Here is a 14,297-nt window from a genome sequence, read left to right on the forward strand (position 1 = left end):
CACTCTCTAAAAAGCAATGAAAACATCCTTGGGTGAGGATGAAAGAAAAGGGCTTGAAGAAAAGAAAAAGGGGAGATGGGATGCTATCACACCCTTCTCACTAGCAGGCTGGCTGCCTTCGATTCCCCAAGCAGCGGCTACATTGCAGGCCCTGTTGCAAACTCCAGCTTGCCCGTTTTAGCAGTTAATAGGTTTTGTTTCAGTTTGAGATTTCTTCTGTTTCAGAAAAATATGGGAACTGCTACTTTGGAAAAGGATTATCATACCGTGGTACGCACAGCCTCACCGTGTCTGGTGCTTCCTGCCTCCCATGGAATTCCATGGTCCTGGTAGGCAAGATTAACACAGCGTGGAAGGCCAACGCCCAGGCACTGGGCCTGGGCAAGCACAATTACTGCCGGTATGTAGCACAACATCCGAGGGGCTCAGGTCTGTGCAAAGGACAAGATTGGGGCTGTGGGATGGGAAAAGAGTTGATGCCTAAAGTTATATGAAAGACCCAGTGAGAGGAAAGAAACCATGGCTATTATCTAGTCCAACCTATTCATTCGCTAGAATAACACCTATTATGAAAAGCAAAGTCCACCGGTTTTTCAACCCAAATCCCAAGTTCAAGGTCCTTTCCCATCGCCATTTAGCCCTCATCTGGTCCGCTCACACATGGCACTGTTATTCCACCGAATTGAAAGAGTTTCTTCACAGCACAGCCCCCAGTCCTGCCCAACGACCCAGGGAGATGAGCATGTCATGTTGCTGACGTGAACGTTGTTTTCCTATGATGGGGTCTGTGACAGAGCCGAGTCCAGAACTCAGTATCCTCCCTCCCAGCTCATTGTTTTTGCCATTGGTTCACTGAGCCCCCTTCCCCTCTTCCATGGCTTGAGAGGTGATTGAAAAGGTGATCTAAAACCTTAAACTCCCTTTATCATCTAGGAATCCAGATGGGGATGCCAAGCCCTGGTGCCACGTGCTGAAGGACCGCAAGCTGACATGGGAATACTGTGACATCCCCCAGTGCTGTAAGGGCGGCCCCTGGCCACCTCCCTTTGCCCAGCCCCACTGCCCTGTCCCTCTTGACCATTTCCTCTGCCCTTTCCTGTGTCTTCACATCTGTCTGGTTCAGATTGTGTGGCTGTCAGATTTTCAGGAAGGTCAGGCCTTGCTGGGGAGGGAGCTTCCATGACTAAAGCAAGGGTGGGGGTTAACACCCTTGAGTAGATATCCGCTTCCCATGCCCAGGAAATTGTCTGAGAATAGATTATTATTACTCAGTTCCTGTGAACACAGATTAGCTACAATGTTCCTCAAGAAACATAGAGTCTAACTGGGCAGTTAAGTCACAAGCAAGGTTGTGTGAGTCCCCAGTGAGTGGTGTCAGTAAGCTTTCTTGGAACCTTGTGGGCTTGGGGGTCTTACATCGGCTTCGTGCAGATGTAGGATTTTACCTGGGCCTTGAAGGATGGGTAAGGCTGAGTAGATGGGAAAGATATGGGGCAAACATTCCCTAGGAGGAAGTTGCAATGCTTCGTTATTTCTTAAACCAGGAAGTGGCTGCAGAAAGAAAGCTAGAGGCAATGAAGCATAGCAGAAAGATCCCCAGTTATGGGTTTCGACAGATCTGGGTTCTAATCCAGATGCCATTGTGACCTTGGGCAAAAAGTTTTCAGCCTCTGGAGTTCAGTGTCGTGAGGGTCACAGATGGTGTATGTACAGTGTTGGCATGTACCATGTACTCAACAAACGAAAGCTGTGGTTTTATACCCACCCCTCTGTGCCAACCTGTAGAGCCAGTAGAAACTCAGGGGACCCAAGGGAAGAAATCAAGATGGGTGCTCAGGACTTCACCTCAGGACCACAGACCTCATCCTTCTTCTCTGTCCTCTTCTCACCCAGCCACCTGTGGCCAGCGACAGTACAAGCGGCCTCAGTTTCGCATTAAAGGAGGACTCTTCTCGGACATCACCTCCCACCCGTGGCAGGCTGCCATCTTTGTCCAGAACAGGAGGTCGCCAGGAGAGAGGTTCTTGTGCGGGGGGATCCTGATCAGCTCCTGCTGGGTCCTGTCCGCTGCCCACTGCTTCCAGGAGAGGTAGGGACTCAGAGGCCCAGTGGCTTTTCCTGCCCTCCTTAGAGGAGACCTCACAACGGGAAAAATGTCCTAAGGCTGTTTCTCCGTTAGGTTTCCTCCCCAACACCTTAAGGTGGTCTTGGGCAGAACATACCGGCTGGAACCTGGAGTGGAAGAGCAGAAATTTGAAGTCAAAAAATACATCGCTCATAAGGAATTCGATGAAGACACTTACAACAATGACATTGGTAAGATGTCATTATTCTCCCTGCTCCAGTTCAGAACTTTAGTCCGCAACACACACACACACACACACACACACACACACACACACACACGTGCACACAGGTGCACTCGCACCCCTCCTTCCAAACCCTCGCCCTCTCCCTCACCTTCCTCCCCCAAACAGAAGCAGCTCTGCACACAGGGTTTTCTCTCCCTTGCTCTCCCTCCCAGCACTGCTGCAGCTGAAATCGGATTCACTCGAGTGCGCCCAGGAGACTGGCTCTGTCCGCACCGTCTGTCTCCCGGAAGCCGACCTGCAGCTGCCCGACTGGACGGAGTGTGAGCTTTCTGGCTACGGCAAGCACGAGGCGTGTAAGTGGAAGGAAGTCACGGCCCATCCTGCCTGTCTGCAGGACAGCAGGGGCTGCAGTCATAGACCAGACAGAGGAGAAAGTGGTCATGAGAGTGGTTCCCGCCCCGGGCGGGCACTGATGCTGTGTCAGTGTGGGCAAGTCCCCTGAGGTGAAGTCCTGAGCACCCATCATGGGTCACTGGGTCACTGAATAGGTCCAAATAGTACCAGTGCTTTGAAGAGCTTCAAATTTCAAGAAGGTTCTCACAAGAGAGCACACAGTAATTAAGGGTATGGATCCTGGGCTACAGCCCATAGACCTGAGCTCAAATCCCCACTCTGCTCCTTGCTGGCAGCGTGACTCTTGCCTGGATCCATATGTTACAGGGCTCCAAGCTTCAGTTTCCTTGTTGGTGAGATGGGGACAGAACTAGCTACCTCCTTGGTCATGATGATCAAATGAGAGATTGGGTTAAACCAGTGGTTCTCGCCTGGGGTGATGTTGTCCCCCAGGAGGCATCGGGCAATGTCTGATGGCATTTCCGATTATTACAATTCAGGATGGAGGTATATCCTGGCATTTAGTGGGGAGGAGCCAGGGATGCTGCCAAACATCTCTATGCACAGGACAGCCCCTCACAAAAATGATCTTCAGGTCTATATGGCCATAGTGCTGCTATTGGGAAACCCTGGATAAAACTCTATAAAATCGTTGTTTTTATAGGGTAAAACAGGAACATATTGGCTGTGTCCCAGGACTCAACCTAATATGTGTAAAAGCTTGAAACATCTTAGCAATTATTAGAAGAGTTGGCTTTCTCCTTCCAAAAGATTGACAACTTTCCCTAAAATCATAAGATGCTTTCCCTCCTCTCTTTTCAGCTTCTCCTTTCTACTCTGAGCGGCTGAAGGAAGGGCACGTCAGGCTGTATCCCTCCGACCGCTGCACGTCTCAGTATTTATCCAACAAAACCGTCACGAGCAACATGCTGTGTGCTGGAGACACGCGCAGTGGAGGGAACCAAGCAAACCTGCACGATGCCTGCCAGGTAAACGTGAGCGCCTCTCCATACTCCGAGCCCACCCCAGGGTAAAAGTGTCCCTTGGCCATCAGGTTCTTAACCATGGGACATCCTCCAGCCAGCAGGGCGTGATTTCATCTTAGTTAGGTGCTGGGGATTCTGCATGAGGGCCTCTGAGAGTGAAGCAACCGGAGAAAGATCAAAGTTACCCAAACATAAGAAATCTGAGCTATAGGAAATTTCCCCGGCGTCTGCACAGGAAACTCCACCTAGTACAGGATTTCCTGTAAACCCCAAGCAATTAATTGGCCATTGGAGTGATGGATAAAGCAAAACAAATTAAGAAATTCTTGACGTACGTAGGTGCTGGAGGATCGTAGTCTGCTTTGTAGCAGGGCAAGGACGAATGGCAGCTCGCTGGGAAGTAGGATAGAGATGGTTTGTGAGAAACGAGGTTTAAAAACTCACTCAGTCCAATAACCTGGGAATGGAAACCATGGTCAGGCTCTCTGTGTTGGCATCCTTATTGGGGTCAGTACTTCTGTTTTATGATAACAAGACACTGGCCCATGGGACACAGACCAGCCTGTGTATTAGGACCCAAATAGAGCCAAGGATCTATTATTGATGAGACATGTTCATGCCTGCAGTGTGTCAGGCTGACCACTGAGAGGAGGCGTGCAAGGGGTGCCAAGAGAAGGAAGGCCAGGCTCTTGCCTGGGAGACTTGGTGGACGCTTTGTGAATCCCTTGTTCCTTGACAAGCCTTTGGTCTCTTTTTGAAGAGTTTCTTCAGAACTCTTCATTGTACCACCTCGCTCAACACTCACATAAAGGTTGCCTGCAAAGTGAAACCATGATTATTTGCAAGCTTCAAGTTCAAAACCGAAAATCATTTTGATTCAGCAAGACAACAGCAGCAAATAGTTACCAAGAGTTTTATTGAATCTCATACATTGTTCTCAAGAGCTTTTCAAGCTCTCTTCCAATCAATTCCCAGAACAATCTCATCAAGTAGGTGGCATTATCTCTCTCATACTGATAAGAGAGGTACTTCAGATGCACAGTTAGCCCAAGGCCACACAACTGCCTGGAGTTAAAACCAGGGCTGAGGCCTGAAATGTCTGAGCAATTATCTCAGAAATTTACTTTACAATATACAGTCTAATCCTCTTAGAGGATCAAGATCATGGAGATAAAAGCTTTCCTCTGTGAACTATGAAGAGTACAATCATAACACTACAAATATTCACCCTAGCTCCCACCTAAAGCAGTTTTTGCAAACAACTAACCTATTCTCCTTTTGCAGGGCGACTCCGGCGGGCCCTTGGTGTGTATGAAGGACAACCACATGACTTTGGTTGGCATCATCAGCTGGGGTCTTGGCTGTGGGCAGAAAGATGTTCCAGGTGTATACACCAAGGTTACTAATTACCTAAACTGGATTCAAGACAACATGCGCCCATAACCAAGAACACCCAATTCCCTGGCATCATGGCAGACCTCACCTTTCTCCACTTCAGAAGACACACCAAGACGGCGCTTCTTCACACGGATTTCTCCTTAAGCCATCACACCGTACCAGTGGGGGGAGAACCAGTAGAAGAGGGGAGAGGATATATTTTCACAGGTACTTCCCTCTTTGGAAGTTTTCCTGGATTAAGGTCGGATATCAGAATGTATTCTGTGAGATGGAAAGACAGATAAATGCCAACCCCTCCCAGAACACCACCATCCAGGGCAAATAGGTAGAATAAAAGCCTAACCACCTAATCTATCCATGCGAACAGCATTGGAAGTGGGACCACAGAGAAAAAGGCATGTCTCTGTAATAAAAGAGCAGCTAGATCCTTCAGGAAAGAAGTATTGCATTAGAAACAGAATGTCTATTTATAGTCACAAGGAAGCTGAGCAGAGGCCTGCGCCTCCTAAGGCCAGATCATGTTCTTCAAACCATCCTTTAAATCAAGTATTTGGCTACCCCCTTTCTCCACTCTATAGCTCTTGGAGGGAATTCCTTTTGTGTACAGTGTAAATGTTTTTTTTTTCCTTTATAATAGAAGAATTGTACCATTTTAATAACTGATCATCTAGGCGATAGCATATTTATGTCAGTTCATCGTAGTGTTTACTTTCTGTTGCCACAATTTTGTATAATACTGTACTAAAATAATAAATTCAAATTTATTTTTCACATATTTTCCCGGAGTGGAATAGTTGTTATATATACAGTATCACACAGATGATTTTTTTCATGTTCACTTTTTAAAATCATGTGCAATGTTTTCTTTCATTCATTCAACAAATACAGAATACTTGCTGAATACAAGGCAAAGTGCTAGGGGCTGTCGATAGTAAAAAGGGGACAAATAAACTATTTAGAGAAATAACAAGGTAGAACAGAGATGGACCACAAAACGGCAGAAAGAAACTTTTCCTGGAATTCAGTTGCAGGAGGGATTGGGGAATCTTAAAGAAAAAACTAGAATTAGGTAGGGCTTTCAAAAATTGGGCAAGATTTGGACTGGTATGGTGTGGGAAAGGCATTCTGAGCCAAGGAATATCAGTGCATGAAGTAGTAAAGATCTAGCAAAAAGGCAGTGGGAGCATGGAGAGGAATTGAGTTCAACAGTTGGAAGTGAAGTTCATAAAGAATGTAGGTTGGGATTTAGATTATGGGGACTTTGAATGCCAAAGTGAGCCTGGACTTCATTTTGTAGGCAACAGGGAGCCTTTGCTCAAGGGAAGTGATGAACTAAGCATGCCTCAGGAATATTAAGTAAATGTGGTTGGGGAGACAGCAGACGCGGGAGGTAAAGAGGCTCCCTGGACAGCAATCACAGAGCTAGAAAGGAGCAATGAAGGAATAAGAAGAACCTAAGCATGACCTGCTAACTAACATGCGGCTTCCCAATTGTTGGCTCAGACTAGAACAGTGATGGCGAACCTATGACACGCGGGTCAGAGGTGACACACGAGCTCATTTTTTTGGTTGATTTTTTTGTTAAATGGCATTTAAATATATAAAATAAATATCAAAAATATAAGTCTTTGTTTTACTATGGTTGCAAATATCAAAAAATTTCTATATGTGACACGGCACCAGAGTTAAGTTAGGGTTTTTCAAAATGCTGACACGCTGAGTTCAAAGGTTCGCCATCTCTGGACTAGAAGCTAATATTTGGGCCATTTTCCCCCCATTCTACTTGGCTGTCCTGTTCATCAGAAAGAATTAACTCCCAGACCAGTCCACACAGGTTATGCTTACAGAGTGCTGCTTTCTGCTTCTCTTAGACTCCTTATATAACCCCTACACCTGGCTGCTGCCCAGCAGGCATCACTGACGCCCCAGATCCAAGAATAAATCTGCTGATGCAATGCTTCCTGCTGTGTATATATGCTGACAGTTTCTTGGAGGCAAAAAAAGGTGGTTGTAGTTGTCTCTCATGATGTTGTAAGTTTGCTCAGTTTGGGATTCTCAGAAGAAAAGCAGTTTTAACTCATGGAAGAAAGATACTCTGTAAGGCCCAAGAGCTGGATTCAGGGCTGGTGATGGGGGGTGGGGAGGGCGGGGTGCAGAATCCAACTTCCCTGAAATGCTGAGGTCCCTGGATCAGTTAAGTAATTGCAGGCCACAGACACTTTCGTCACAGATTTCTTGACTTCGGACTGCTTGCTTACAAGTTTCCCTGTTCAAGTGGCAGATTTTATTTTAGATAAATGTCTTTCAGCCATCTCAGAAAAACATGGCTAGAGGACACCAATAAACAAGACTCCCAGTGCTGAATCTCCCGCAGGAATTCAGCTGGTTTCACCCCCTGCCCCTTGCATAAGCAGCTTTTCCTCAGATGGTGGAGTTAATGAAGTGAACTGAAGCAGTCAGGCCTCCTGGGATGGAAATGTAGTTAAAAGGCCCCGGCGTTCCTCTGACTGAGGTCCTGGAAACCGCAGGCTGGAGGAAGACAATTGCTCAGAGAAGGCCACTGACTGAGCTCCATGGCAGAATTTTACTAAAATACACTCAAAGAGCAACACATCATTAGCCAGTGTGAGTTAGGAAATTTGGGATAAAATGTGTGGAACTTGTCAGGGGAAGGAAATGAGCATAACGGGAAATTAAATCATATATTCCCCTCACTATCCCCAGCCAGATAATAAAACAAATAGATGCCAATAGACCAGAAGAACAAGAAAGATTCTCAGGTAATTGTGCAATTAGCCTTAATGGGTGAAGACTAGAGGAAATCAGGTGATTAAAACTGTTTTTCTACTCGAGCCCCAATCTTAAATATGGTTATCAAAAAGTGTCATAAACTTTGGTTCCATGTTTAACTTCGAAAGCCAAAGACTCACACAATCCCCAGTACTTGGGATCTTGGGGACAGTTTAAGAGTTTCATATTCAATTCACCTTTTAAAATTCAAACAAAAAGTTCATCTCATTGCTGGCCCGGAGTCACCACCTACTGGCCAGATAGGGAAGTGCATGTATAAAATGTACCTGGTCACACTCCAATGCAAGGAAAAGAGCCAGGCCAAGGGCAAAGATATTAACAATGACTAAGATAGCTAGATCGGAATAGTAATAGATATTAAACACTTGTGGTAAGTCAACAGAAATAAGTCTTAAAATTTCTTCATGGCCATGAGGGATTTACAGAACGAAACTAACATATCTTTATTGATTTCAGAGAGGAAGGGAGAGGGAGAGATAGAAACATCAATGATGAATGATGAGAATCATTGATTGGCTACTTCCTTTACGTCCCCTACTGGGGATCAAGACCACAACCCAGCCACGTGCTTTTGACCAGAATCGAACCCGGGACCCTTCAGTCCGCAGGCTGATGCTCTATCCACTGAGCCAAACCAGTTAGGGCTACAGAACGAAATTAATACAGATATGGGATAGTCACCAGTGTCTACTTTACCAAAACTCCTTATGTCTTCTCTTCCAAGAAATATCTACTACAGTTAAGATTTCTGGGAACCTTGAAGCCCTGTTTCATGTCTGAGTTAATCAGCAAACATGATCAAGAAGATGGGGAGAGAACTAGAGCAGACATCAGCAGCCTTAATGGTTTTGTCTCTTACACACGGGGGTTGGGAGGAAATAATTTAATTGATCTAATCGTTCATTCTCACAACCTTAAAAATGACATTAAGCCCTGGTTGGTGTGGCTCAGTTGGTTGAGCGTCATCCCAAGCCCCAGAAGGTTGCTGGTTCCATTCCCAGTAAGGGAACATGCCCAGGTTGTGGACTCGATCTCCACAGGTGATCTCCACAGGGTGAGGGGAGTGCAGAAGGCAGCCGATCCATCTCACATCAATGTTTCTCCCTCTCCCTTCCTCTCTCTCTAAAAATCAATAAAATATTTCTTTTAAAAAAATGACATAAATACCAATATCCCTGTCTTCCAGAGATGACTAGAGAATCAAACCATACGTATGGCTTTAGGTCTGTTGGCTGAAAGTACAATAGTAAGACCCTCCTGAATTATTTCTTACTGCTTCTACTGAGACACACATGGCATGGCATCGTCGTTAGTCCAACAACAAAACACTCAGGACACGGAGGATGGTAAAACTCCACTTTATTAACACAAACAGAGAAGACACTTCTGTACATGTTAAACACATGGAGCTGAACAGCGTGGTCAAGCCACCCTGCGTTACTTATGCTAACACACTGCCAGGCGATAGCAGCGCCACCCTGCTGTGCCCCAGGGCTCTGCTACAGGTGGTGTGAGAGTCACTTCATGTGCTAAGGCCTGCAGCTCCCATCCCCTAGATACTTTATTCCCCCTTAACATCCTCCCTTGAGATTAGGATGAGCTGCCCTGGAGGAAATACAACAGCTGGACTTAAAACACTAAGAATATTCAGGGACCAAGATTGGTTGTTTTCTGTAAAACATTAAAATCCTCCAGAAGCCTCAGGAGAAGTAATTTGACGTATTCTACCAACCACATGGTAGGTGTGTATATGGGACACAGCACTCAGAAAAGTTTGGAGTGGTGGGATCTGAAACACATCATATAGTGCACAATTTATCCCAGAGAAAAACCACAAAGCAACATTGCTCTGCAGCAAAAACAAGTCCAGAAGGTAGGAAGGTAAAACTAGAAAAAGAATCACTTATTTTGGAAATAGGGCTTTAGAGAAAGACTGTAAGGTTTGGAGAATATGTGTCTTCATTTTTCTCCATGCATGAAGCAAAGCACAACAATATCACTACTTAAGCTATGATTTTTAAAAACCTGCCTCTTATATAAATATTTAAATGGGTAATAGACTCACTAAACTAGGATAAAAATTACCCGTTGGGAAAGCCTGAGGTAATCCTGCAGTTGCCATGTTTCTGAAACTGGTTTACACATAATCAACATGACCCATCTTTCTACATTAGTTTTATTCAAAGACTAGGGGGATTTTTTGAAGGGGGAAGGATTAAAAGAAAAATGGACTGGCGGATACCTATCCTATATAATAAGAGGGCAATATGCAAATTGACCATAACAGCAGAACGACCAGGAAGGGCTGGTCGCTATGACGCGCACTGACCACCAGGGGGCAGATGCTCAATGCAGGAGCTGCCCCCTGGTGATCAGTACACTCCCACAGGGGGAGCTCTGCTCAGCCACAAGCTGGGCTGATGGCTGGGAATGCAGTGGCAGAGGCAGGATCCTTTCTTGCCTCCTCGGCAGCACTAAGGATGTCTGACTCCGGACATCCCCCGAGGGCTCCCGGGCTGCCAGAGGGATGGATGTCTGACTGCCAGCTAAGACCTGATCCCCTGGGAAGCGGGCATAAGCTGGCAGGTGGACATCCCCTGAGGGGTCCTGGACTGTGAGAGGGTGCAGGCAGCACTGAGGGACCCTCCCAAGTGTACAAATTTTTGTGCACTGGGCCTCTAGTGTTAATAAATATATTATAGAGAACAAAATAAAAGATCGAGGAAGTAACTTTATTGAGCAGCTTTAAGGATGAATCCATCCTCATTTAAGCATTCTTTTGACTTAGGGTTATGGATAAAAAAGTTTCCAACAAGACGGCTTAGACTCCAGGACCAGTCCAGCACTGACACATGAAAAGGAATCGCCTGGCAGGTGTGGCCCCAGGAGGTCACAGTTAGTCAGGGCACATGTCCAGGTTATGGGCTTGATCCCCAGTAGGGGGTGTGAAGGAGGCAGTTGATCAATGATACTCTCTTATCATTGATGTTTCTATCTCTCCTCCAAAATCAATTTTAAAATGATTTTATTTTTATTTTTTAAAAAGGAGAAATCACTGGGTTATAGTTGTGGTACACCTTCCTGAGGACCGAGCGGGCCACCTACACTCCGATACTGTGACATACAGAATATGGCTGCCCCGGACTGGCTTTTCTGAAACTCTCCTCGGGTAACAGGCAAAAGCTGGTGAATTCTGTGAAGTGAGTAGAATTGTTTTGGGTTACAAAAAGAGGCATTTCTGGCAACCACCACCAGGAAAAGGCAAGTCACCTTCTCACTGAAGATGACCAAGTACTGAAGACAAGCAGCAGCCAGTATCTGAAAACTGGTGGGATAGAGTCCTGGTCTTTAAGGGGCAATCAGGTTCTACTGGGGTTTTCCATATCAATAGTGGACTCGATTTAAGAAGTTGCCAATTCATTTCTAGAAGTACTAATTTTTTAAATATATGAAAGTAGAGAGATGGGAAAGAAACTCAGCTCTACTCTTTCCAGCCCTCCTTCATGTGGGACTTGCTTGTCTTGCCACTTTCACTTTAGTGTGCTCATACTTCTTTAATTATACTGTTTCCACTTTCTTCCCCCTCACAGACGAGATCCTTAATTGGCTTTTGCTCGACTAACATTCATTCTCTTCCAAACTTTCCTTTCTTTCTTGCTATTTTTCTCTCTCTTTCTTCCTTTTTCTTTCCTTCCTTCCTCCCTCCCACCCTCCCATTTTCTCCTTCCCTTTCTCTTCTTTCTCTCCCTTACTTTCTTTCCACCTTAAAAAAACAATAACAAAGAAGTTTTTCATTGGCTTTATATAATTAAAGCCAAGCAAGTAACAAATGCTAGTGTTTTCCACATTAAAACAGTTAAATATGGTATCAAGTACCCCTGGCCTCCATCGCCCAGCTCTTTAAGAACTGAGACGGTGCTGACTGTGTTTCAGTTCTGTCCCATCCTCCCCGGCGACCCTTTTCTCCCTTGATTAGTTCCATGGCACTGAAGGCTGAGGAAAAATGGGAGCGGTTAGGTCCAGAAGGGGACTGACCTAGGAGACAGGCTGAAATTGTTTTACACTGTTAGACAAGTAAGAAATGAAAAAGTGTTTGTACTGTTCCCTTTGCAAAACTCTCGCTTCAGGTTCGAACTTGGAACTTTCCAGCTTTGGTCATGTATTTTATGCCCTTAAAGGGTTTGTACTTCTCTCCATACATATCCAGGCGGTTCACTTTGAGTCCTGGAAGGAAGGAAGAATATGACATAAGCATGATTCAAAAGAAGCAGGTAGAATAACTGTTCAAATTCATTTCAATTCAAAGAGTGGGAGAGAGATAGTAGTAGCCATGAGCCAAAAAAAAAAAAAGTATTAGAGGACCTGTTCCTGAAGTGGAAGGGCAGAAAGTTATACGCAGACTGAAATGAGGTACAAGGAAAATAAGAGCACCATGTGTTTTCCTCTAGTTATTGTACTGAAAACCTGAATTGACAGTGATAAGATCAAGGAATTAATAATGATGAAATAAATCACCACTGAATGAATAATGGAAAATAATGAATAAATGAATGCTTCTTAAGTATTCTCACTATACTAAGCAAAAAAAAAAAATTATTCCATATAAAACTTTAAAGTTTATTAAGTGTTTTAAGATGAAAGAGTTTTTAATTTAAGTAAATTCTAATCACTTAAATTAGACAAAGCCCTTTGGTAAAGAAAAATAGGAACTTCATGTAAAGTTAAAATCATTTCCTCTCTATCTTATAGGATTGTTCAACAGATTGAATAATAGATGAAAAAAGCTTAAAACAGTACCCAGCACACAGTAAATACCCAGTAACTGCAAACTATTATTATTACTACTAGAGGCCCAGTGCACGAAATTCGTGCACTCGGTGGGGAGGGGGCCCTCAGCCTGGATTGCGAGAGGGTGCAGGCCAGGCCGAGGGACCCCACTGGTGCACAATTGGGGCTGGGGAGGGACACTGGAGGGTGGCCAGCCAGGGAGGAACCGAGGGAGGGCTCCAGAGCATATCCAGCCCATCTCGCTCAGTCCCAATTGGCCAGACCCCAGCAGCAAGCTTACCTAATGGTCAGTGTGTCTGCCCCTGGTGATCAGTCCATGTCATAGCAACTGGTTGACCGGTCGACTGTCTGCCCCCTGGTGGTCAGTGCACATCATAGGGAGCACTTGAGTGGCTTTAGCATATCATTAGCATATCACGCTTTAATTGGTTGAACAGCCAACTGGACGACCAGACACTTAGCATATTAGGCTTTTATTATATAGGATCATCTTGAAGTAAGTATAGACTATAGTGAACTGACTTGGGTAGGCCCAAGGATTCTAAATGATAACAAAAGCAAATGTGGCCCTGGCCAGTATGGGTCAGCTGGTTGGAGCATCATCCCATATATCGAAAGGTTGTGGGTTGGATACCCAGTAAGCACATACCTAGGTTGGGGGTTCAATATTTGGTCAGGGCACAGACATAAGGCAATCAATAGATGTTCTTCTTCTCTCTCTCTCTCAAATCAATAAGCATATCCTTGGGTGAGAATTTTTTAAAAAGCAAATGTGAAAGTCTTTTGAAATTGGGGGAAAGGAAAGGAAATTATTCTTTTCAATTACCAGCTGAGAGTACAGAGGCATTCCCACCCTGAAGACCCAGGAAAGCCCAAACTGACAACCTAGGATGACTCAGCAACTGCCCAGGAACACCTCTGCCAGTCAATATTGTTCCTTTCTCATTTGTGTCTCAGACACTTTTATTTAGGTCCCTTAGGCCAACTTCAAAGCAAGGATTATAAACTTTCCCCAGAAATATGCTAGAAAAGATTTTACTAAAGATTACATATCCTATATAATAAAAGTTAAACATGCAAATGAACCATCCCTCTGCTATGCTGAAGCCACGCCCACCAGCCAATCAGGAGTGAGTATGCAAATTAATCCATTTAAGATGGCGGCGGCCACAGAGCTGGAGAGAGCAGGAGGCTTGGGTTGCCCCCAGTGACGGACGAAGCCAAGCTTCCCACCTGCCCTGGCTGGCCCTGGGCTCTGCTCAAGGCTACAAAGTTTCAATTATAGAAGATAAATAAAACCCAGGAGAAAAAAAAAAAAAGGAGAGGTTGGGAGCTTGGGTCGCCGGGGGGCGTGGTCAGCCCAAAAATGGCCCTCAGCTCCTCACCCAGGCTGGCCAGGCACCCCGGCGGGACCCCCCACCCTGAAGGGGTTGTGACCAGCCTGAAAACAGGCCTCAGCCCCTCACCCAGGTTGGCCACAACCCCATGGGGTGAGAGTCCCCGTTGGGGGGCTTGGTCAGCCTGCAAACAGCCATCAGCCCCCCACCCAGGCTGGCCAGGCACCCCAGCGGGACCCCCACCCTGATCCAGGACACCCTTCAGGGCAAAT

The 14,297-nt window shown here is 45.5% G+C and overlaps 2 protein-coding genes across 5 annotated transcripts in view; one reads left to right on the plus strand and one right to left on the minus strand.

Annotated features, from left to right (window-relative positions):
* Positions 1-5,864, plus strand: part of PLAT (plasminogen activator, tissue type) — a 27,909-nt gene extending 22,045 nt beyond the window's left edge. Inside the window, exons 8-14 of the mRNA XM_006765535.2 lie at positions 226-400; positions 934-1,019; positions 1,894-2,089; positions 2,180-2,316; positions 2,525-2,665; positions 3,528-3,694; positions 4,976-5,864. Of these exons, the coding sequence (XP_006765598.1) occupies positions 226-400; positions 934-1,019; positions 1,894-2,089; positions 2,180-2,316; positions 2,525-2,665; positions 3,528-3,694; positions 4,976-5,134 (1,061 nt within the window). The 3' untranslated portion in view covers positions 5,135-5,864. The remainder of the gene's footprint in view (positions 1-225; positions 401-933; positions 1,020-1,893; positions 2,090-2,179; positions 2,317-2,524; positions 2,666-3,527; positions 3,695-4,975) is intronic.
* AP3M2 (adaptor related protein complex 3 mu 2 subunit) overlaps positions 1-14,297 on the minus strand; it is a 33,671-nt gene that overhangs the window by 839 nt on the left and 18,535 nt on the right. For 3 of the 4 annotated variants that reach the window (XM_006765536.2, XM_006765538.2, XM_006765537.2), the window contains exon 9: positions 11,608-12,124. In XM_006765536.2, coding sequence (XP_006765599.1) covers positions 12,024-12,124 — 101 coding nt within the window. In that variant the 3' untranslated portion in view covers positions 11,608-12,023. Of the gene's footprint in view, positions 1-11,607; positions 12,125-14,297 lie in introns of those variants that run through there. The other variant, XR_001514157.1, reaches the window with a different exon arrangement.

This window comes from Myotis davidii, unplaced genomic scaffold, assembly GCF_000327345.1.
Source record: "Myotis davidii unplaced genomic scaffold, ASM32734v1 scaffold93, whole genome shotgun sequence".
NCBI classification, from domain to species: domain Eukaryota; kingdom Metazoa; phylum Chordata; class Mammalia; order Chiroptera; family Vespertilionidae; genus Myotis; species Myotis davidii.